This window comes from Lepisma saccharinum, chromosome 9 (assembly GCF_977018435.1).
Source record: "Lepisma saccharinum chromosome 9, izLepSacc3.1, whole genome shotgun sequence".
Classification (NCBI taxonomy): domain Eukaryota; kingdom Metazoa; phylum Arthropoda; class Insecta; order Zygentoma; family Lepismatidae; genus Lepisma; species Lepisma saccharinum.
The window spans coordinates 5414811-5439817 of record NC_139237.1 but is presented as its reverse complement, the minus strand read 5'-3'; the positions used below and the strand labels follow the sequence as shown (position 1 = coordinate 5439817).

General features: G+C 39.5%; 1 protein-coding gene across 3 annotated transcripts in view; it reads right to left on the bottom strand.

Annotated features, from left to right (window-relative positions):
- The window catches only part of LOC145991979 (uncharacterized), a 145864-nt gene extending 121171 nt beyond the window's left edge, over window positions 1-24693 (bottom strand). For 2 of the 3 annotated variants that reach the window (XM_083127972.1, XM_083127971.1), the window contains exons 1-3: window positions 24359-24693; window positions 18418-18558; window positions 5520-6292 (exon numbers count right to left, since the gene is read on the bottom strand). In XM_083127972.1, coding sequence (XP_082984098.1) covers window positions 5520-6292; window positions 18418-18558; window positions 24359-24496 — 1052 coding nt within the window. In that variant the 5' untranslated portion in view covers window positions 24497-24693. The remainder of the gene's footprint in view (window positions 1-5519; window positions 6293-18417; window positions 18559-24358) is intronic. The other variant, XM_083127973.1, reaches the window with a different exon arrangement.
- Between the last annotated feature and the right edge of the window lie 314 nt (window positions 24694-25007).

Sequence of the window (25007 nt, the reverse complement as noted above, 5' to 3'; positions counted from 1 at the left end):
AGAGAGAGAGAGAGAGAGAGAGAGAGAGAGAGAGAGAGAGAGAGAGAGAGAGAGAGAGAGAGAGAGAGAGAGAGAGAGAGAGAGAGAGAGAGAGATTTTCACCTGGTAGCCAGTAGCAGCGATTTGGTGCCAAAACTGGGAGGCAATGACAATTTTCTTTCTCTTAGTAGAGTTTGAGTTATTTTTGTTTTAGGCCCATTAATTGGGGCTGGACCTACAGTTTAAAGTGGGATCCAAACCACTATATGTGCCTGCACCGGGTCTATGTTAGCATTTAGAAAGCCATGGTGCAGGAGGAAAAGTGGAAATAGACAGGGGGAGGGGCAACTGCCCCATGCCCTTCCAACTGCTGGTAGCCTTGCATCAATGGATATAAAACTAAAAGTACCCAGTATTGCAGACCACAGATGATACTGATGCAAAATGTAAATTTTAATCCCAATTTTTTTATCCTTTGAGCCATTTTTTTTTTTATTTTGTTTTCCTTAATGCAATTTCTGGACACCTGTAAGGATAGCTCTTGCAATGAACCCAAAATGTTGGAACTATTAAAGGACTTACAAACCACACATAAGTAGAACCTTTTATTTCATTAATCCCATGAGATCCATTAGTATAGGAAATGAACTGTGCGTCATAGAGTGAAGTTGTGATGTCACGTAGTAAATTCTTTTCTTAAGCTCCTCTCGTTTGTTCGCCGATTTTTGTGATGCCTGAAAAGTTTGACAATGCGTGGCTGTGAAATTCTGTTTTCTGTTAGGGAAAACTGCAGGGTAAACAGTTGGAATGCTTGAAACAGGTTACTAGGAAGTTGCTCTGGGGAAGGCAAAAGTTTACGAGTGGTTTTCCCGCTTCAGGAATGGTGAATTGTCACTTGCAGACCAATCTCGCTCAGAACAATGTATCAAGACGATGCTGATTATCTTTTCTGATGAAAACAGCATTCTTCAATCGGAATTCGTTCCTAATGATCAAATTGCTAACCAGACGTTTTACCTTAAGTTCTGGAATGTTTGCTGGATACGATGAGATGAAAACGCTCCGAATTGTAGCAAAGTGGGGAGTGGTGGCTTCACCACGTTAACGTACCTGCGCAAATAGCCTTGAGTGCGACACACTTTTTAACCAAAAACAGCACAGCCCAGCTTATCCACCCACCATATTTACCCAATCTCCATCCATGCGACTTCCTTTTGTTCCCCCAAATAAAAAAATGTCTTCAAAGAAAATCATTTTGTGGACATGGAAGAGGTAAAGAAAAAACAACACAGGCATTAAAAGGCATCACTTTGCAAGAGTTTAAGGACTACTTTGAAAAGTGGAAAACATGTTGAAATCGGTGCATTGCATCAAATGGACAGTACTTTGAAGGATATTTAATTTTTAACATCTAAAATTATATACTAACTAACTCTCTAGTCTTCTTGAACCCGAAGGTTCATGGCTGCAGCAACACAGGCCTTCCATCTGTCCCTATCCTGAGCAAGACCTATATACTCTTTTTCCATCCCTACCGATTTCCTTTAGGTCCATCTCAACATTATCCCTCCATTTTCATCTTGGTCATCCTACTGTTCTCTTACCATCAAGTTTCCCAACAAGAATCCTGTAAATTCTTCTTTCTTCTCCCATTCATGCCACATGGTCTGCCCACCTAAGTCTTCTTGATTTAATCATTCTAATAATATCTGGACATGAATACAAATTATGTAGTTCTAAATTATGTAACATTCTCCACTCACCTGTCTCCTCATCCCTATTAGGCCCAAATATTTTCCTAAGGATCTTATTTTCACATAATCTCAATTTAATGTTCCTCTTTCAATGTAAGGGACCAAGTTTCGCATCCATATAATATTACAGGCAAATTACTGTTTTGTATATTTTAACTTTTAGTTTCTTAGATATTAAACGATAAGACAAAAGTTTATGAAGAGAAAAGTAACATGCATTTCCTGAATTAAGCCTGCATTTTATTTCCTACTTAATATCATTTTTATTTGTTAATATTACTTCTAAGAACTTGAATTTGGAAACTGGTTCAAATGAGTTATCAATAATTAGATTTTGGCCTCCCCGATGGCGCAGTGGTAGCATCGTCACCTTGTAATCAAGGGGTCCCGGGTTCGATACCCGGTGGAGGCACAAGTGGTTCGGATCCCACTTTAAACTGTAGGTCCAGTCCCAATTAGCCTTACTGTGCATAAAGTGGACTTAAAACAACAAATCAATCAATCAATAATTAGATTTTGATTATTACCCAACACTTGGTTTCAGCCTGTAAGCATATATTATATACATTTTTTTTTTAATTACAAAATTCTGCTTTCTTTTGGGTCCCCCATGTAGAACTAGGGATGGACAACAATTTTCAGATCCAGGTTATCCGTTTGTGAAAATACCCAGATCCAGATTCAAGAACTGGATGCCTGGACCTGGATCTCAGAACTGGGTTTTCAAATCAGTATGCCAGAAAAAAAAATGCTTAGGTTGAAAATTGTGGTTGTGTGAATTTTACATGAAAGGTGCATCAAGACCAACACCTGACCATTAGATCAATAATTTTCAACTTTCTTATCACTATTGTAATGAAATACTGTAGGCAGTAATCATGTATTTACACTACTACAATATTTCAGTTCCATTACAAACACCAAAAACATTACAAATTGGTCATTCCATGTCAGATCGACAAGGGTCTCCAGGTCATAGTTTTGAATTTGGATGAAATTTGGTATGATGTCTGAAAGGCTTGTATATATGTTCACAGAATGTTTCATGAGCAAATTAGAAGAGCGCTCCGAGTGACCTACTGTGCAAGCATATGTCCTTCTTGAGTCAAAGTGGCTGAATGAAAACTTCCAAACATGAAGAACGCAAGCCAAAGCACTACATGAAACTGGATATTTCGGGTGTGATTCTTGGCACTTGACTGCATCAACAAACTCTACTTTCTACTTCTGGAAGTGAGCCGCATCCTCAAGTCAATTGTAATCGATTAAATCATGAATAATATTAGCCCTAGTTACCACCCAAAGTCGACGGACAAAACTACGCCTATGCACATAAGATCATATGAAAATTCTGGTGAGTATTTGGTCCGAGAAAATAATGTTACGACTGAGAACAGGCGGTCATTGATACTACACTTGGGTCATTCCATGTCAGATCAACCAATTTCAAACGAGTTTTTGTGCCTGTTACAAAAAAGTGGTCACCTGCTCCAATACATGCTTTTAAACCTTAAATACCAGGATGTGACATTTATGTCACATTTTGTATTTTTTACTTTTTGAGCACACTGTGACTTTGGCAATGTTTGTAGTTTTGAGTGGTACATGAGTAATTCAGGATGCCTGCATTTGTATTTTGCAAAATTACTGTCATCTCATCTCATATTTTTCACTGATAAATGTCTCTAAACTGATGTCTTTAGGAATGAAAGTATTGACCGAGAGAGAGAGAGAAATGATTTCAGGAATAGACACAAGTTCTTCAACAGCTGCCACTTATACGAGGGCTATTTTTTTTCAACATCCAATGGTGCCATTAGGAGGCCAATGAAGCGCTAGGAAGCAGGGCATCATGCAGCGTATTTGGCGTCCCCCTGCCACTACCACCACCACTACCATGGCCAACGCTTCAGTTGAAGATGAGCGACACGGGCATCGAGATGTCTGCTACAATCGCCTCTCCTGCCAAGCACGAGGTGCATAGCGTGATACGATTTCTACAGGCAGAGGGGCACAATGCAGCACATATTCACCGTCGAATGAGCTGTCTGCGAGAGAGGCATGCTGTCTTCAGGCATTGTCTTGCTTCATGAGAATGCCTGACCACATGTTCCTGTATCAACCCAAGACCTTCTTCAACGAATCCACTGGAAAGTGTTTGATCACCCTCCCTACAACCCAGACCTGGCACTGAGTGACTTCCCACCTTTTCCCGGCGATGAAGAAATGATTGGGAAAACTTTGCTTCCACATCAATGCGGAGCTTCGGCAGACCTGGCTCAACAGACAGGCGGCACCTTTCTTTGCAAAGGGTATTGGAAAGCTGGTGCATCGGTACGATAAATGTCTGAATCTTATCGGTGATTACATTGAAAAGTAGATTATACATGTACGTAACTTTTGTCAATAAACCCATTTCGCTATTCACTGTGGTCATAATTTTAAGCCGTATCGGAGGCTGAAAAAAAAATAACCCTCGCATTAGGAATGAGAAACATGAATGGAAAGCACCCGCTCCCATATCAGGAAGGTATAGTCATGTCAACAATGTTATTGTTCAATTTACTTGACCATGTGAGGAATGTGTATGGTGTGCGATGCAAGACCACTTGGAAAATTAGTTTCCCCACATACATCCCAGAGGCAGGCAGAATGACCACAGAATGGCACTCAAAGTTAAGTACAGAATAAGGCATTTGCTATTAAGTGCCAGTGTCCAGGCAAACTGAGATGGCATTTCCATTATCGATAATGATGTCTTCATTTCATCTGAGCTCTTCAGTTAGTTACTGCAAAATGCATAAACAATGCATAAAGCCTGACCAATATGATGATTGTGAATGCATCCACGAAAAATCTGAAGCATTTCAATCTGCTGATTGGGAAATTATCTAAAAATGCCAGAAGAGGGTTTCCATTATATATCCGGACATACATCATTGAGAGAAAACGTAAATCAAGCAGATGTAGGTATAAACACAAAAGCAGAGAGTTTATCTGGGAAGGTCCATAACCGACTGTCTTTCCTATTTAGAAGAGAAATTTCTGATTTATCCTACTGCTTAATTTTTTCCAGTTGTAAAGAAAATGAACCTCCACTATCTTAAATTCCATGGCCTTACAAGTTTTCATTCAAAGTAAAAAGTTGTTAAAAGCATTTATGACATAATATGAACAGAATTTCCTCACATTCCTTTTAGTGTCATTCAAAGATTCGCAACACTCAAATCTGTAATCCAAATGAAATCATCCACCTGCACAACATGCTGGTCTGTGACATGCTTCTCTGCTCTACTCCGCATGTCGTCCCTGAGCGACACGCATCCTTCGCGAAAGTGTTTGTTCCACTCCTGCACTCTTGCCTGGGACATACAGTGTCCCCCATATATCCTTTCCATTTCTCGATGGATTTCACAACCCCCTACACCTTCCGCTGTCAAGAAGCGCACAACAGCTCGCTGCTCCTCTTTAGATGCCTCCATTACACATCACCGTCAAACACGGAATGACTGGACACGGTCGCTGCTCAGTTAGCAGCCTTTGCGTATACCTTGCCAGACACGTAACGCCATCTAGCTGGAAAACATGCGCGAATCAGATCAGATCAGAATCAGATCACACCTGCACCTCCATTTTGGGCCCGTCGACCAATTTCTAACTACCATAGTTTTGGTGTAATATCCTCTGCCTCATTATTTATTGACTGAACCTCATATTTATAAAATACATAGTTGCACTTTTTTAAAAGAAAATTCTAAACTACAGGCGAAAAAAGGAAGTACTTACATTTCAGGAAGATACACTGCACATATTTCATTCTGTTCACTGCTAATTTGGCTCCCTGATTGAACAGCATGTTCTTGCCTTAGTACTTTGTTTCCTTCATTAATTGCTTCATTATCTCTTCTGCCCTGTGATGTATATTGACTTAGAATTCTTCTTTGTTTCTCCACACTACTTGTTGCATAACCACTACGTGATGTATCCACTGCATACTGACATACGTTTTGTTTCTTCACATTAGTTGTTAAAGTATTACTTTCCCTATGTGAGGAATCCATCATATACATTTGGTTTTGGTCCATCATGTTACTTGACATATTAATACTTGTACCATGTGATGGATACTCCACATATTGACTTCGTTGTTTCATGTTAGGCGTTCCATGCTTACTTGAATCCATCTCATAATCACTGAAAGTTCTGTTTTGTTTCTCATTACTAAATGCTGTTTTAAAACTGTTACTGCAAGGTGCATCCTCAACATATCCACTGGAGAGTCTTCGTTCTGCCCCAGCTCTTGCTTCACTGTTTGATGATGTCACAACTGTTTCACTTATGATCTCAACGTCATCACTATCATAATCATCTGTCGCTGCACTGCTGACTCTAAATACTGGAGATCCAAAGGTCACAATCTTTTCTGCTCTGTGAACACTTTGATATGGAGCTTCCATTTCACCTGGATGTTGGTGATGAAATGGAGTGGGTGAGGAGACATCTGCTCTCATCACGTTTGGAATGTTGCCTTGAATTACACCCAAAGCAGGGTCCAGCCACTGTTGGATAAATAGAATCATTAGTACATACACCTACATTATGGCTACATATACCTAAAATATTTTGTCATACATCACACGTATGTATAAAGGACATTAAAGCAAATAACTTTTGGGTCATTCTATGTGGACTCAACCAATAAGATAACATTTTTGAACCTTTAGGATTCAGATTTTTAAGGATTTTTGTTTATTCATTGTGCCTAACAAGAGGACAAAAATTACAAATTGTGAGACTCTTAAGAGTCACTTTCAAAACAGCAAAAATTGTCAAAATTTGAAATCTTTTAACAGCTGTAGATCAAAACCTATTTAGCGAGCTCAAATTGGTGTCATTCTCCTCTGTTTTAATAAGCTTTAGCCCTTAAAGGATGGGCCGTTACATGGGTGTCGTAGCAGGTACTTCCCTTAACACATTGAATCCCAGAGTTTGTGGCAATATCTCAGAAACCTGGGCATTTTATGTGATTTTCAACAATCTGAAACAATTTATTTTTTGGTCTTCCTATACATGTGTTATACATCAAAATAAAGGCAATTTCTTTGCCTACACAATAAAAAAGAAACAATTAGAATCTGTGTATTCTTGTTTGTGCTAGAGATAATCCTTGTTTTTCATATAATGAAAAGTCCGTACTTCTAATACTACCCTTAGTATGAAACACAGGCAGTGTGCAAGTAAATAACTCATTACGAGTAAATATATAAGTGTTCCATTTCTTTTGCTAATTCAAGTAAACACATTGGTCAAGTGCATGGGTGCCCATAGGAGTTTTCTTAGGGGGGCTCGTCAAGGTTCCACATGTAGGGTGTACTGAAATGGATCCTGTCATCAACATAAAATGTAATGTTAGCATACTAAATTCCATTAGCCAGGAAGGGGAGCTCGAGCCCCCCTGTGCGTATGTGTGTGTATTTGTGAGTGATGATAAAGCACTAAAAATATAGGCCTAGTACTGCAATAAATTAAATGAATGTGCTTTTCATTCAATGAGATGATGATTCAAAATTTCACCACCTGGGTACAGCACAATGCAGAGGCATACCAAAAGAACTCCCAGGAACATTCTGCACGTGCATGGCCCAGCATCGTAACTCCAAACATTCAAGTGATATTGCCAGTACTATGCACGTGCATGGGACACTCGCCATATTCAATGTGTTAAGGATGGCTTGTGACACTGGTGTCACAGCAGCTTTTTCTCATAGTATGTTACTTTTTTAACATACTGTAAATTGGATAATGATCGGAGGTCCATGTTTTGAATTCTGCATGAGTCTAGAGGTATGTAATTAACAGTTACTAAAGTTTAATTTCATTGTTACTATTGGGAGGGCAATGTCCTAAAAATTGTGATTTTTTTTAAAATTTTATTTTCATTGGTTTCGAAAACATTGCTTCTTTCTCAAAATTTGGGGTGTATCAAAACACACATTTGGCAATAGAAGTACAGACTTCCGACACTCCTGGTGTGAAAAGCACGAGTGGGGGCAGCGGGAAGTGGAAGGAAGAGGGGAACCTCTGCCGGGCCCTCTCAAGGTACCCCAGGTCCGTCAACAAAACCCAGACAGGCTCTCCACATGCCTGTGGAGGCAAAGGGGCAGCAAGAAGAAAAATTTCCAATGCCCACAATACAATGTTCCCCTCTGCACCTTATGCTTCTGAAAGTACCATGTCTGGTAGAAGGTACATGGCAGCCAGGCTGGGTCAAGGTAAGATAACAAATTTTATTTTGTAGCTTCGAATTTTTTTGCTCTGTATTGAAAAATATTCTATTTCTTTGAAAGTATTACAAATAAGTGTGAAAATTTTTCCACATCAATGGGAAACATACCAGGCATTATGCGGGTAACTTTTGGAAATTCACATCCTAGCGTAGCCTGCATGGGGGTCCAATGAATTTCAAATTTTTTTGTAATAAAATAGTTACTTTCCCTTTTTTCTTCATATTCTTCTAACTGATTATGGAAAATTTATTATTTGTCCATCAGGATTATAGCCCAAAGTATACTGAACAAAATGAGGTATGATTTGTACCTCTAATGTTCATAGTCCGGGAAATATAAAATTTCATTTAGAAGCATGCAGAATTTCAAATTTCCAGCTAAAAACATGCAAATACCTGGAAAATGAGCCTCGGCATCTAAGGGTTAATTTCAATTGCAACATGACTGCTAGTTGAACTTTATGATTTTTCAAAATCTCAAACTTTTTCCAAAATCTTTGAGAACATGGCATTTATTATTTTTTTAAATATAAGTTTTAAAGAAAGCAACTAACTATGTGTAATCCAAATGTTATAATGGGAAGCCAATGGGTTCCAATGTTTTTTTTGTTGTTTTTTTAATGTGCATGAAATTTGCTAAATACCAATACCACAATATGCGGAAACCAATACCCTGATCAATTCCTGCCAATACAGATACTTGAATAATTCCAGGATAAAATAACAGAGGCTACTTACTGAGTCATAATTAGGCTTCAGATAGTTATGCATTTTACATAGAGCATATTGTCTTTAGGATATATTGCATATTTTACAGATTTTTTTCTTATAAATGCATATTCTGTTGTTTCTGTCTGAAAATCTGTAGTTTCCTTTCCTTTGGAGCAATTCAGAATTCTTCAGGAGGTGAAAAAGGTGGAACAAGTTCTGTTGAATGCTGGAAGGTCAGAAGTACTAAAAAAAAAATTCAGTATGTGTTTGCGAAGAATTCTGGCTAAAAGCTCCTAAAGGACATTCATTTGCTCTATTCATGAAGGGAAACAAAATGTGGACCGTATTCCAAGTGAACTGCACATTTCCGATTTGTTGAAATTACAACATGCGCCTATTGTTGCTTGTGATGTGGAGAGAGTGTTTTCAGAATAAAGAAGTATTCTCATGGATAACAGACATAAGTTTACTTTTGAGCATCTGAAACAATACGTAGTTATTAAGTGCAATAGTAACCTTTCAGGCTGAGAAAATGAGAGACAACTGGTGAAATTCCACCTTCTGATAATCGTGATGTTCAGTGAAGTCAGAAACAGTTAGTGGACTTATGATAAAGATACAATACATTGTCAATAACGTAAGTCAAACCATACTTTTTTACTTATGTAAACAGTGGAATTTATAAATAGTTACAAGCTATGGCTAAATTTTCTGAGTTAGATGTAAATTTTTAAAATTTTAAATGCATAATTTGATCACTTAAAGAGCATATTTCGAGCATTTTAAGAGCATATTTGCATGCATATTTAAAGGTCTTTTAGTGCATAACTATCCAAAGCCTAGTTATAAAAATAACTCATCACTGGCATGTATGTAGAAATATATTCTGGGGGAACATCCGAACCCAATCTAATCTCGGCAGAAATCAGCGGTGGGACCAGGATTGATCATCTAGGGGTGCTGAGGGGATTCGGAGTGAAATTTAGGTGATGCGATGTTGAAAATAAAGGAAAATGAAATATGCATGCAACCTTTAGCCACTACATCAAATACCATTAACTCTTAGTAAGCATCTATGGCAATATGCCAATGAAACTGAAGAATACTAGCGACTTGCATCATTTTTGCTCGATTTTAGCACAGCAACCACATGTTTGGAAATTTCATTGATTGCATTAGGTTATTTTACATCGTTTTTCTGCCAGTTTGGAAATTTGAAAGCATAGCTTGTTGAAGGCAAGTCAATGACATGTTTTGTATAAGGCTACACTCCAAGATAGTGCTCATGGAGTGTAAAAACTCTGGCACAAGTTATGAAGGGGCTATAATATAACAATATGACACTGCAAGAGTTTAAGTGTTATTTGTTGAAAATAGGTTTTGAACAGGGGAGAAGAAGGGGATGCGGAAGAAAATTAAGGGGTGCACAACCCCCTCTATCCTGGTGCCACCCTGTCCTCCATTGGCCAAGACTAGCAGTCATATAAAAGACTTACATAGAAGGCAGGAGCACAAGAAGAAATGGCTGAATCCACTTCCAGCTTGAACTTGGATAAAACAAAGTGATTTCACAGTGACATTCATCCCTCTTCCCAAAGAACTCAACAATCATCTGATCTGATCTGATGATTAGTGTGGCGTGAAAGTAATAATGGTCTAAAACGCCCACCTTCATTACTTCCATGAGTTTCTGAGCAAGAATTACCAATGAATAATAACAATAAACTGTGGTGTAACAGCTCGTGAGGGCCAGGGCCTACATACTGCTATTGCTGGCCTCTCTCTGAACAGAGATTGTTGGTTGATCTGGTGTTTTAAGTCCACTTTATGCACAGCAAGGCTAATCGGGACTGGACCTACAGTTTAAATTGGGATCCGAACCACTATGTGCCTCCACCCGGTATCAAACATGGGAACTCTTGATTACAAGGTGACAAAGCTACCACTGCACCATCAGGAAGGCTCAAGAGTTAATAGTGTTTTGGTTGAAAATAAAATTTGAAAAGGGGGTGCTTAAACCATTGCCCCACATCACCAGCTCCCACTGATGCAGTTGAAATAGAGTCTTAGACAATGCCAGTTTTAGGAAATGCCCAAAGCACTGTACATTTATTTAATTATTTATTTCGTCTTCTTGTACATGGCGAAGTTAAGGCTGTGGAGCCTTTTCTTCCACTTGACCATGTTTACAAAAATTTTTAAATATGGAATATTGAAAAAAGAAAGAAAGAAAAAAATATATAAAAATTACAGAGGAATAAATAAAATACAAAGAAAAATACATATAAGAATGGAAATCTAACCTATAGATATGGGCACACACACTCACACATACATATTTTTACCCATGCACATACACACACGTACACATATGCACGTACAAGCAAATACATAACATTACACTTACTTAAACACAGTCCAAAACGGTTAACTTTAACAATAATTCATCTTAACTATTACATTAAATCATTTTTGTGCCTTACATTCTTCTATCATTCTCTGCACCCGCCACTTTATTTGGGAAGTCAAACATTTAATTTTAATTACATAATATGTGTAATTTTAACAGTTTTTTGAACGTTACAATTGAATTTCAGGTGGCAACTTGTTCCAAAGGCCTGCTGAAGTAACAGTAAAAGAATTTGCATAAAAGTTGGATTTGTGGAGTGGAATGGAGAGTAGAGACCTTTCGCGCGATCTGGTGTTGCGGCTGTGAGTCAGAAAGACATTGAAATCAGTTAGAGATATTGTGGGTCTTTTACGAGATTTATTTTTTAATTAGGGGCTGTTTCGAAATAAAAAGAAAACATGCAAAGGAAGAAATGTAATTACCTCTGTGGCTGTTCAAATGTACATTCATATACTTCTCAACGTAGTTCTCATAGTTGTTCAGACACTTATCGTAGTGGCAGTGGCAGTGGCAAAGAAATCTGTCACGGTCTGTTTGGCTTCATTGGTGCTGTTGAATCGCTTCCCAGCGAGGGAAGTCTTCAAGTGGTAGGTGATAATCGATAGGGGTGAGATCCGGACTGCACGGAAGGTGGTCCATCCGCTTCCAGTCAAATGAGTCAATCAGCGACTGTGTGGCAACTACAGTGTGTGGCCGCACATTGTCGCGCAGCAACATGATACCGGAAGACATCATTCCTCGTCGTTTATTCTGTATTGCTCGGCAAAGTTTCTTGAGAGTATTGCAATACACGGTTACATTAACTTGTGTCCATTGGGCAGAAAGTCAATCAGAAGCATCCCAAATCTGTCCCAGAAGATGGTGAGCATGAGTTTCTTGGTGGAGGTCACTTGCTTGAACTTCACCTTTGTGGGAGATGATGTGTGGCACCCTTCCTTGGATTGTTGTTTTGTTTTGGGGGTGTAGAGGGACTGGAAATAAATGTCTGCCACTTTCACATTTTTCGCGGTCAAAAACCGCGTATCTCATACTCAGCTGGATTTTCAATCACCTGCACCACTTCCATTGTCCACCACAACCATACCAAGCATTTCACAACGTGCAAATGGCATCTGTTTACGTGCAAGGCATGTTGGTAACTAACGCACATGCGCAAAATACCAAGCATGCAGTGTTGCCAACGTGAGCACAAAATGGCCCCTAATTAAAAAATAAGCCTCGTATTTGGAGGATTTTGTACAGTAAAATTAACTTATGAAAATTACGTTTGTCATTTAATTTAAGCCACTCGACCTTTGCAAATGCTCTGACTATTTTAGATCGAAAACGAAATGAATGCAGGCATTTTGGATTCGCTGCAGTCCTTTAGCTTGCTCGTGATTGACATTCAAAAATGCAATGTTGCAATAGTCAACAATGGGAAAGACAAGAGACCAGTTTAATTTTTATGCGTTCAGGGAGGAAGTTTTTGAGCTGATAGTGTGTCAGTTTCATATCAGGATTTCATGTCTAACCTGAAGAGAATCTATTACATCTGAGACAGACCTGGGGGCACGAAGTAAGAACACACAAAAAACCTAGCTTGTGAGAGCACACACATGTTGCAAAAGCCAGTTTTCAGAGGTCATAATCTCATTCCTAAGGACAGGTGTGAATGACATGTAGAAAATATTAAATGTATAAACTTTTTTTTTCGATTAATGCTGCACAAATTAGGCAATTGTCTTGATATTTTTGAAGAAAACATGACTCATAAACCAAAAGTAAGTATTTTTAAAAAAAAAATCGAAAAAAGTGATACTTATCTAACAACAATACAGGGTGTATCTAAATTCCCATTACAAACTTTGAGGTCTTGTAGTGGGGACCAAAACGGTTAAGTTTTGCATAGGAACTCATGTCCAGAAACGTACAGTTTCCCCGCTACAAGTAAAACACCACTACAACACACGTTGAACTCTCCCAGTTCTGCTGCTTACTGTACGTTGTTCTTGCATAGCTGCAGCATCCACTTACAAGAAGGGCTCGATGTGGTGACCATTGACTTCAACACAAACAACGTACCTACGTATCATATTCTGGTACACACGATCACCTACCTCAAGGTAACAATCCAAACATTACCTGAGACACAGTATGATGTAATGGTCATAGGCCCTTGAATGCTGGCATAATCAGAATAATGACTCATTCTCGAATGTACTCGAGAAAGCAAATGCCTCGATTATCAGACACGTAGCAGTGAGCGGAGATTTTATGCACACACAATTAGTCATCAGTAAACAAAGTTTAAAGTGTTAAAGGTTTAATCTGGTATGGCAAGGAGAGTCACTATTCAAAATTGCTTGAATATTTAATGGTTACAGTTCAAAGTTGCCTTTAAAATTTTCCAAAAATAGGACTAGAAATCTTTATTCATTGTGCGAATATCAAACTGTTCAGTTGCTTCTCATTTGATGCACCGTAATCGGCAGAACGCGGGAGGAAAGTATAACAAAAGAGTTCGGCGTAGGTTTGTCAAAAATTAATCCCATGTTTCCCACTTTCCTTTTAATGGTGCAAAGTCATGATTCTCGACATTGTTATACCTGGTTAAATGATAGATCCTTAACACACATTTGAGAGTCGGTATGTAAACAATTTGTCCAATTTCAAAGAAAAAAAGGTGCTACATGTGGCACGGAAGGGTGGAGGAAAAAAAAAAAGGTTGTTGCGCTGTTCGGACATCAAGGTGCTAGTGTAAATGAAGAAGCTAGCCAAAAAATCTGCTAGAATACGATGGTTGCAGTAGGTTTCAAATGGAAGTGGGTGTGTTAACCTAATCCTAGTTTACGCCTGCTCAATTGGTATGTGGTTTACAGCACAGCACATTCGATGTGTTTCCGACTGAGTGGGAAAAGTGTTGGCCACATCGTAGCAGGATTCAACAGCTATCTCAACCCACGGTAAGGCGAGAATTTACATTTGTAACCAGCAAAACTATATGGTGTAGTTGACAGTGCACGTGTGAAATTTACATTATTAATGCTCCACTCAATATTTACAAAAATAATAGTGTCTTCACGTCTTGTTTGTGAAGTATGAGAAACAATACATTGCATGTATTAACATACCTCTTGACATTATGCATGTGGCGATCACGTGAGTCTCAAGGAGCACACTTCATTCGAACTGAGGGTCACGTCAGAAATTAATTGATGTGTCATTATTTGATATAGCAGTTGGAATCGAAGTAAAGTTTGTCTTGCTGCAAGATGTAAAGTGCACCAGGTTCTCAGGCATTAAAATATAGGAAACGAGTTATCGGAAGATAATTTTGGAATTGTCAGAAGAGGCAATTATTGCATGTATGAATAATATAATTGTAGAACATTTATCTGTTGAGTACAGATCAGGAAAGACTGTTTTGTCATAAGTGTTGCACATTGTGATGCAAAGAAAGTATCTTTGTATTACTAATCAATATATTTGATTTGGTTTGAGTGAACAAGCACATGTTACAAACATTAATGAAAGTTTAAATACTAAGGCCTGTGGTACCTGTTGTAAAGGTTGAATTATATTATCTTGTCTTTTGCATGTAATAAATGCCGTAAATATTCAGACTTAAAGTTATTCACTTTGGTACCTATTGTGAACATATAATTGCCTTATGCTGACACACGTAATTGTTCTTTTCTATCTTTCAGCAGATGGGCGGGCATGTGCATGTTTGGATGTATGGTATCCTGGGATATTGCATGTGATCGTGTAATACGTTTAGTATGTATCAAGTAGCATGGTGAATTTCGCTCCTCACGCTGTGCATCTCGCTTAGATAAAGGAATAAAGTTAAAAGGGGTGGACAAAATTATTCTTTTTAGTACAAAAAAAAAGCAAGCCTATCTTTTGGATATCGGATTGTTATTGTATTGATTGATTGATTGAGTTGGTGTTTTAAGTCCACTTTATGCACAGTAAGGCTAATTGGGACTGGACCTACAGTTTAAAGTGGGTTCCGAACCACTATGTGCCTCCACCGGGAATCGAACCCGGGACCCCTTGATTACAAGGCGACGACACTACCACTGCGCCATCGGGGAGGCACAGGGATTGTTATTGTAAACTCGTGTTTTGTACATACTACAGTTATAGCGGGTGAGCATAAATTTAGTGGCTAATGTTTTGCTTGGTTTGTGATTCCACAGATTACGGGGTCCTCCCACATATAACTGAAATTCTTGATAGCCAACATAGACATTCTCAGGAAATTCCATTACAGGGTATTTCGAAATAGTTGGTCTTCATTTACCTTTTATTGATTGGCAATTTACAGATATAGTGATAGTTTTCTTTTTTTAATCTTTTTGGAATTAACATTCAAAATTTTGTGAGTCGTCTGTACTGTGGAACTACAAGCGGCATAACTCTCGCTGGCAGATGGTGGTCGTGCGAATTCCACTTTGAATGTGGTTTTAGGAAAGATTGGGCATAAGTATGATTTGAGGGTTGGGTCTTCGGGCAACGAGAGGGTTATGCACCTCGCTTCAGATAGTGGACCATCATTAAAACAGTAAAAGTAACATACTACATGAAGACACTGATGCTACACATATGTACCAGCCAGGCATTGGTGACCATACCAGTTGGTATACATTTGTACCAGCAAGGTGTTTAAGGATTGGTCCAGAAGAGGAAACACCTTTAATATAGTAAACTTTTGGTACTGAGTGACTGTAACATCCCGACATGCGTTTCTGTACTGAAAGACTGTCAAACCGTTCACGGCAACAATAGAGGCTTTTGGGCAAAATAACAGCAGTCATGACAGTTCAGAAAATCAGGCTAATTCCATGCACGACTCACACTACACTTGACACATTGCTGTTATTGTTGGGCATTGTACGAGGTTTATTTTTTCATTAGGGGCCATTTTGCACTCACTTTGTCAACATTGCGTGCTTGGCATTTTGCGCATGTGTGTTTTAGGTACCGACATGCCTTGCACGTAAACAGATGCCATTTGCACGTTGTGAAATGCTTGGTGTGGTTGTGGTGGACAATGGAAGTGGTGCAGGTGATTGAAAATCCTACAGAGTGTGAGATACGATCAGTGATCAGGTTTTTGACATTGAAAAATGTGAAAGTGGCAGACATTTATCGCCTGTTACGTGAGGTGTATGGTGGGAATGTAATTGTTGAAGGCATGGTGCGTAAGTGGGTACGTCTGTTTAAGGCCGGTCCCACGAATGTTCATCATGAACCACGATCAGGATGTCCCTCAATCATAACGAACTCATTGGTGCATGATGTTGAGAGCACAGTTCGGGCTGCTTCTGATTGAGTTTCTGACGAATGAACAAACAATTAATGCAGCCGTGTATTGCAACACTCTCAAGAAACTTTGCCGAGCTATACAGAATAAATGACGAGGAATGCTGTCTTCCGGTATTATGCACGACAACACATGGCCAAACACTGCAGCAGCCACACAGTCGCTCATTGACTCATTTGACTGGGAGCGGATGGACCACCTTCCGTAGAGTCCGGATCTCACCCCTAGCGATTATAACCTATTCCTCCACTTGAAGACTTTCCTCGCTGGGAAGCTATTCAGCAGCGCCGATGAAGCCGAACAGACCGTGAAGAATTGGCTGTCTGACCTGGCGGCAGATTTCTTTGATGAGGGTCTACAAAAGATCATCTACCGCTACGACAAGTGTCTCAACAACTATGGAAACTACATTTGAGAAGTATCTGAATGTACATATGAACAGCCACAGAGGTAATTGAATTTCTTCCTTTGCATGTTTTTGTTCTATTTCAAAACAGCCCCTAATTAAAAAATAAACCTCGTATATCTTATGTTGCAGAGGTAACAGATATTTTTCTCACCACATTTTCAAGCAGAAGTGTTAAACTATACTTCGGTACAAAAAATACAAGGGTTATTTTGTAAGCAAGGTCCGTTTTGCAATAAAAAACAAAGTAAGTAAATGGTTTTTTTTAGTTTTTTAAAAAAAAACATTTATTTTCTGAATTTATATACACTTCTCTATTTTTCTACATAATTTCCTTTCCGGTTTAAACATTTATCGTAACGAACTACGATTTTTGGATACCCTCTTCATAGAACTATGCCGCCTGTGATGATAGCCAGTTACTCACGGTCGTTTTCACTTCTTCATCAGTGTCTAAACACTTGCCGTCCAGGAAGGTCTCCCAGCCAAAATATTAGATCTTGAGTTTGAGCCACACCATGTGGCCTTGCATTGTCATGAATCAGTACACTGGTTGACAGCATTTCATGCCATTTGTTCTGGATTGCTTGACAAAGTTTTCTTAGGGTCTCACAGTAGGAAGCTGAGTTAATTGTTGTTCCTTGCGGCAAAAAGTCCACTAACAAAACACCCTGCCTGCCCCAAAACACAGTTGCCATGATTTTGCTTTGAAAGTGTCTGTTTTGTTTTCACATTGACCAGCGATGATGTGTTGACCATCTGCCATACAGTCCAGACCTTGCACCTAGCGACTACCACCTCTTCCGTCATCTGAAGACCTTCCTGGGTGGCAAGCGTTTAGACACTGATGAAGAAGTGAAAACAACCATGAGTAACTGGCTATCATCACAGGCAGCAGTTCTATGAGGGGGGTATCCAAAAACTTGTATTTTGTTACGATAAATGTTTAAACCAGCAAGGAAATTATGTAGAAAAATAGAGAAGTGTATGTAAATTTAGAAAATAAATGTTGTTTAAAAAAAAAAACATTTACTTATTACGTTTTTATTGCAAAATGGACCTTACTTAAAAAATAACCCTCGTATGATACTGCATTAATATTGATAATTTAATTAGTAATGAAATGTGACTCACACCACATGAATGGAACAGTGTTTTAATGCAGTTTAATAATTTGAATTTTCTTCCAATTTCACCATCTGACTTTACATATAATAGAGGAGAAATCCCAACAGCTCAAATGTTGATAAAATAAACAATTAAGTAATAATCACAAATTAATCTCGTGAATCAGACTTCATCTGACAGTATTGCCAGATTGTTGCTCATACATTGATGCCAGTTGCTGATTCTTGCTTTTTGAACATTTACCAAAAACATTTTGCATTTCAATGAGTTTGTAAAAAATATTTTTAAAACTTACTTCAGTGTACATTTCTGTGGAATTCGCCATCAGCATATCTTTGGACAACAGTCATTCAGTACCGGAAAAGACAAGTCTCTACCATTAGACCGGGCACAGGCAACACAAATAAATATATTCAGAATCCAACTTACCTTGGCTTCTTCTGCATGTGGTATATAAGCTCTAACGAGGGCCTCTGACTGATTGCACATATCTTTAAAATCATGCAAAATCTCCAACTTTGCAAAGCAGGAATAGCATATTAACTTTGAGAGTTCATCACCTTCTTCCACCTGAAGAAAATTAAAAAATTAAATCATAAGCCTTTAGCTGAACAATGATTTGAATAATTAACAAACTACGACTGCCCAACTCCTCACTGCCTGTAAGGCAGAATGTTTTCAAGCATAAACAAATGTACATTACAGTACAAAAATGTTGCAGAAGGAAAACTCGTAACCATAGACAGTTAGTTTTTTCTTTCTTTATCAGAGGATTGCAAAATGTTGTTATCCTCTACTAAAAAAGCATAATTCAAGGGCTCAGGTGTAAAACATGGTAAGTGACATTTTCGTCATTTCTGATTTGATTTGCTTTATTTTACTTCGCTCTTTTGCCACTTTTGGCTAATTTGTGAAGATGAGGATCAGTGATGATATGATGAAATTGATTTTGTGTTTTAAGTCCACTTTATGTTCAGTAAGGCTAATCGGGACTGGGCCTACAGTTTAAAGTGGGATCCGAACCACTATGTGCCTCCACCGGGTATCGAACCCGGGACTCCTTGATTACAAGGCGACGACGCTACCACTGTGCCATCGGGGAGGTCCAATATGATGAAATTGATGAATGGACTCTCACAAATATCCATGTCTAGGCCAGGATTTGAACCCAGGACCCCTGGCATCGTAGAGCGATGTGCTAACTACTCCACCACAGAGGCTGGCTGGTCATTTCTGAGATCATTAAGAAAAAAGGTTACCAGAAGCTATGAGGTAAAAATTTACTATCCTTCGGACACCTCTAATTTTTTGGTTTCGTCAATTTTTGACATTGATACTTACGTATCTGCTTCGCGGAACATTCCTGAAGGTGTATTAACGTTGTTTTGATGAAATTAATTGCAATTTTTCACATTACCAGAACGTCTTTCTAGTAGGTGTTTTTCCTTGCCTGAGACACAATATCGCGAGTACACCTTCCTACATAATTGCGCGTCCGGCTTCTCTTTTGCCAAATTTTTGACATTCGAACTTACGTATCTGCTTCGCGGAACATTCCTGAACGTGTATTGACGTTGTATTCATGAAAGTAAGAGCAATTTTTCACCTTACGACTACTTCTTCCTCCTACCTTTCCGTTTGACTCACACACAACATGGCGCGGACACCTTCATAAATAATAACGCGTAGGAATGACGCATCAGCCTTGTTTTTTCTCGATTTTCAATTGTTATGCAGTGTTTCAACCTTCGGAACCCAAGAAATGCCAGTCGACAAACTAAATCAGATCTATTTCTTTTTAACTTTATTTTTCGCGTTCTGACACCAAATTTTAACTATGTATCCCAACCTAACTGAACTAACCTATCCACGCGCCAATGGTTCGTGGGGCTAGCGCCAATGGTTCGTGGGGCTAGCGCCAATGGTTCGTGGGGTATCTTTTTCACTATTGAAACCTTTGCGTGGCCCTACTAACCTATCCACGTGCCAATGGTTCGTGGGGCTAGCGCCAATGGTTCGTGGGGCTATCTTTTTCACTATTGAAACCTTTGCGTGGCCCTACTAACCTATCCACGCGCCAATGGTTCGTGGGGCTAGCACCAATGGTTCGTGGGGCTATCTTTTTCACTATTGAAACCTTTGCGTGCCCCTACTAACCTATCCACGCGCCAATGGTTCATGGGGCTAGCGCCAATGGTTCGTGGGGCTAGCGCCAATGATTCGCAATTATTTCCAATTTCACACTTTGCACATTCCTTTCCTCTCTTCACCACCCCGTGTGCAACCAAAAACTCCACCGGATCCTCAACACCCGGCACCAATTTCACAACACACCCACCACACGTCATTATCCAAACCCTCGATTCACAGTTCTAACTCTCGTCGCAAACGCAGACAGTTCGAAACACTGGATACCAACAAAACACAATCACGACACGTCATGATAGTCACGACGGTGTATGAAGGTGATGGTGTATGAAGGTGTACGAACTTGATGGTATACGAACATGTACGCGCCAAACGCTATCTTCGTCGCAGAATTGATTTTCAACGAACAACATGAATTTCAGCTATGAAACATTCCCACATCACACAAAACACCTTCCCGATGTTCGACAATGCTACAGGAACTTATTACGGTAAGTAGTTTCTTCTGTAAAAATAAATAAATGTGTCCGAAGGATAGTAAACTAGTACCCCAAATTTTAACTATGTTTGCCAAACCTAACCTTACTGTGAACGGTGCAGGGCTATTCGCCAATGGTGCATGCCTATGCATGCACCCCAAATTTTAACTATGTCTGCCTAACCTAACCTGCCTGTGAATGGTGCTATTCGCCAATGGTGCATGACCAATACGTCCATGGTTCTACACTTTTGTAGTACGTAACTGGTGAAGAGACATTTTTAATCAAAGGAACTGAATCACAGTTTTCAAACTTACCTCTAATTAAAATCTGGGTACTAATTTACTATCCTTCGGACACATTTATTTATTTTTACAGAAGAAACTACTTACCGTAATAAGTTCCTGTAGCATTGTCGAACATCGGGAAGGTGTTTTGTGTGATTTGGGAATGTTTCAGAGTTGAAATTTATGTTGTTCGTTGAAAATTAATTCTCCGACGGAGATAGCGTTTGGCACGTACATCTTCCGACAACATCACGTTCGTACACCTTCGTACACCATCACCTTCGTACACCGTCGTGACTATCATGACGGGTCGTGATTGTGTTTTGTTGATATGCAGTGTTTCGAACTGTCTGCGTTTGCGACTAGCGTTAGAACGTGAAACGGGAGGTAGAAGAATGACGTTTGCTGGATGTGTGATTAAGTTTGTACCGGGTGTGGAGGATTCCGTGAAGTTTCTGATTTTGGGCCTTGTAATCACGAATCTGCACTTAAAATTTGGCGCTCACGTATAAATTTGCAGTTTATTTGGGGGCAGGTGAATCCGGCCAATTTCTAACATGCCCTTAACAGGGAGTCTATAGAAACAGGCGGGTAGCCGGAGCGGAGCGGAGGCGGGGCCGCGATAGCGGTTGGGGGCGGTAAGTCGATTACCCCAGGGGCGGAGCCCGGAACCGGCGGGAAATTCGGAAATCGAGGATGTGGAAATACGAACTTAATTGAGATTATTTTGCTATTTGCACGTGTGAGCGCCAAATTTTAACTGCTGGCGCTTATTTGGGGGCAGGTGAATCTGGCCAATTTCTAACATGCCCTTAACAGGGAGTCTATAGAAACAGGCGGGTAGCCGGAGCGGAGCGGAGCGGAGGCGGGGCCGCGATAGCGGTTGGGGGCGGTAAGCCGATTACCCCAGGGGCGGAGCCCGGAACCGGCGGGAAATTCGGAAATCGAGGATGTGGAAATACGAACTTAATTGAGATTATTTTGCTATTTGCACGTGTGAGCGCCAAATTTTAACTGCTGGCGCTTATTTGGGGGCAGGTGAATCTGGCCAATTTCTAACATGCCCTTAACAGGGAGTCTATAGAAACAGGCGGGGCCGCGATAGCGGTTGGGGGCGGTAAGTCGATTACCCCAGGGGCGGAGCCCGGAACCGGCGGGAAATTCGGAAATCGAGGATGTGGAAATACGAACTTAATTGAGATTATTTTGCTATTTGCACGTGTGAGCGCCAAATTTTAACTGCTGGCGCTTATTTGGGGGCAGGTGAATCTGGCCAATTTCTAACATGCCCTTAACAGGGAGTCTATAGAAACAGGCAGGTAGCCGGAGCGGAGCGGAGCGAAGCGGAGGCGGGGCCGCGATAGCGGTTGGGGGCGGTAAGTCGATTACCCCAGGGGCGGAGCCCGGAACCGGCGGGAAATTCGGAAATCGAGGGTGTGGAAATACGAACTTAATTGAGATTATTTTGCTATTTCCACGTGTGAGCGCGAAATTTTAACTGCAGATACGTGATTACGGGGCCAAAATTGGTGAGTATACCGAATTTCAAACAAAATGAAGAAATTCCCAATATTGTAAAATCGCTCCTTAAAATTTGTTGTCGGGCATTTCTTGGGTTCCGAAGGTTGAAACACTGCATTACAATTGAAAATCGAGAAAAGAGAAGGCCGATGTGTCATCCCGACGCGTCATTATTTACGACGGTATCCGCGCCATATTGTGTGTGAGGCAAACGGAAAGGTAGGAGAAAGAAGTACTCGTAATGTGAAAAATTGCTATTAGTTTGATCAAAGCAACGTCAATAAACCTTCAGGAATGTTCCGCGAGGCAGATACGTAAGTACGAATGTCAAAAATTTGACAAAACACAAGCACGACGCGTGATTATGTAGGAAGGTGTACTCGGCATATTATGTTTGAGGCAAGACGTACTGGTAATGTGAAAAATTGGAATTAATTTCATGAAAACAACGTTAATACACCTTCAGGAATGTTCCGCGAAGCACATACATAAGTAAGAACGTCAAAAATTGACGAAACGAAAAAAATAGGGGTGTCCGAAGGATAGTAAATTTTTACCAAAATCTGCATTCCCCATGCCGGTACTAGTTTACTATCCTTCGGACAGATTTCTTCATTTCTACAGAAGAAACTACTTACCGTAATAAGTTCCTGTAGTATTGTCTAACATCTGGAAGATGTTTTGTGTGATGTGGGAATGTTTCATAGCGGAAATTCAACCATTGACGCATAACCCCACGAACCATTTCCGGTAAGGTTAGATTAGGTAAGGTCACAATAGGTTACAATAGTTAAAAATTGGTTTTGAAAAAAATATGCCTAGCCCCACACAGCATTCTTGCATAGCCCCACAAACCATTGACACATAGCCCCACAAACCAATTGCGGAAACGTACGTTCTTCAGTTACAAAAACACTTTTTAAAAAAAAAATTGATCAAAAAAATGTGAATACACGATAAAAAATGATCCGCGAAGCAGATAGGTAAGTACAAATGTCAAAAATTGACGAAACTCAGATGTTAAAGGTGTCCGAAGGATAGTAACACCAAATTCCATCAATTTGTTAACCAAACCACGACCATCCTCTTCTACACTCCACTTATATAACGGTAACGGTTCAGATTGTTTTATGATTTCTCCTAGTACAAAGACTAATTATCGTAAGTTTTGGAAATCATTGTCACACGAAATTGGAACCTTCCTCAAAGTAATGAGTTGAAAAAAACAACTTGAAAATTACCTTATGCATTTCTCATGGACAAGATATTCTCCATCGACAAGTGACAGTAAATATCGTAGAAGCGTTGGAATGAATGTAGAAGTAAATCGGAACTTTAGCAGAATGCATTTAGGAACTATATTTTAATGCTAAGGGAACCAAACCTAACCTGCCTAACCTAACCACGAAAGCATATATTGAACAAAACCTTAAACGCTAAAACTCCGCAGTATGTGTTAACAGACGTACATCAAAATCGAACCATGTAAAAATTGCATTCATAGCATGATGAAATCGCGATAAAACAAAAGGAACTTCGGCCTTTGTGTTAGGAGAAATCATAAAACAATCGGAACAATTACCAAAATCCCCTGCGAAATCGACGGTGTAAGATTTCAACATGGACCCCCTGAAACTGACCACCTTCAATACTCATGAAATTGCACATTTTCATTAGACGTACGGAACCATTACCTTATCACTCACAACTTGTACCTATACCTGCTCGGTGCATGAACGCGTTGTATGGACTTGGTTGACCATTCAAGGTTTTCCTTCATCAATTTAAATTAATCATTACTCATCCTCACCGTTGCGACGAGTCAATATGGCGTAAAATAACAAGTTATACGCCTATAGGGGTGTATTTGGAGAGAAAAAGAAAAAATAACAGAATATCTCAAAGAAAAAAATAACAGAATATCTCTTTACTTACAAGAAGTGAGAGACAGTTCCATACTTTCATTTGGATTTCCTTTCTTAATCCAACTTCCTTAAGAATATTGAGTTTTATTTTATCTTTGTCCAAACAGAGTCTGCACCAATTGTGATAATCCTTTATTGTTTCCACCATGCTGAATGAAAATTACGCACCTAGATTACAAAAACATGGTTGAAGAATATCGGAAAAATATTTCAGTAAAATAACGAGCAGGAGTACTATTTTCTTTTTAATAAACAAGTACCCATTCTACCAAAGACTCCTTTGCTGAGTTCACAGATTAAATATATGTTTATGCTTTATGGAATCATTTGCTGAAGATGTACACAGATAACACACCAAAGCAGATGAACGGACAAAACGATTTATCACATACCGTAGTGTAGCTGTGAATAGTGAGCACAAAGATGAACACTCAGGACTGAGCACATGAGTAGGGCACTGACATCAAATAGAGTATTTTTCAGAATGCACAATGTATCAACTAGGGGTGTGCTGGATTCCGAAAAGTCGGGACGATCGGGAAAAATATTTCCCAATCCCGACTTCGGGAAACGACTTATTAACTTTTCGGGATACCGAGCAGTCGGGAAATACCGAATGGTCATTTTAAAATGTTGTTAATTTTCCACGTTTTCTGCAT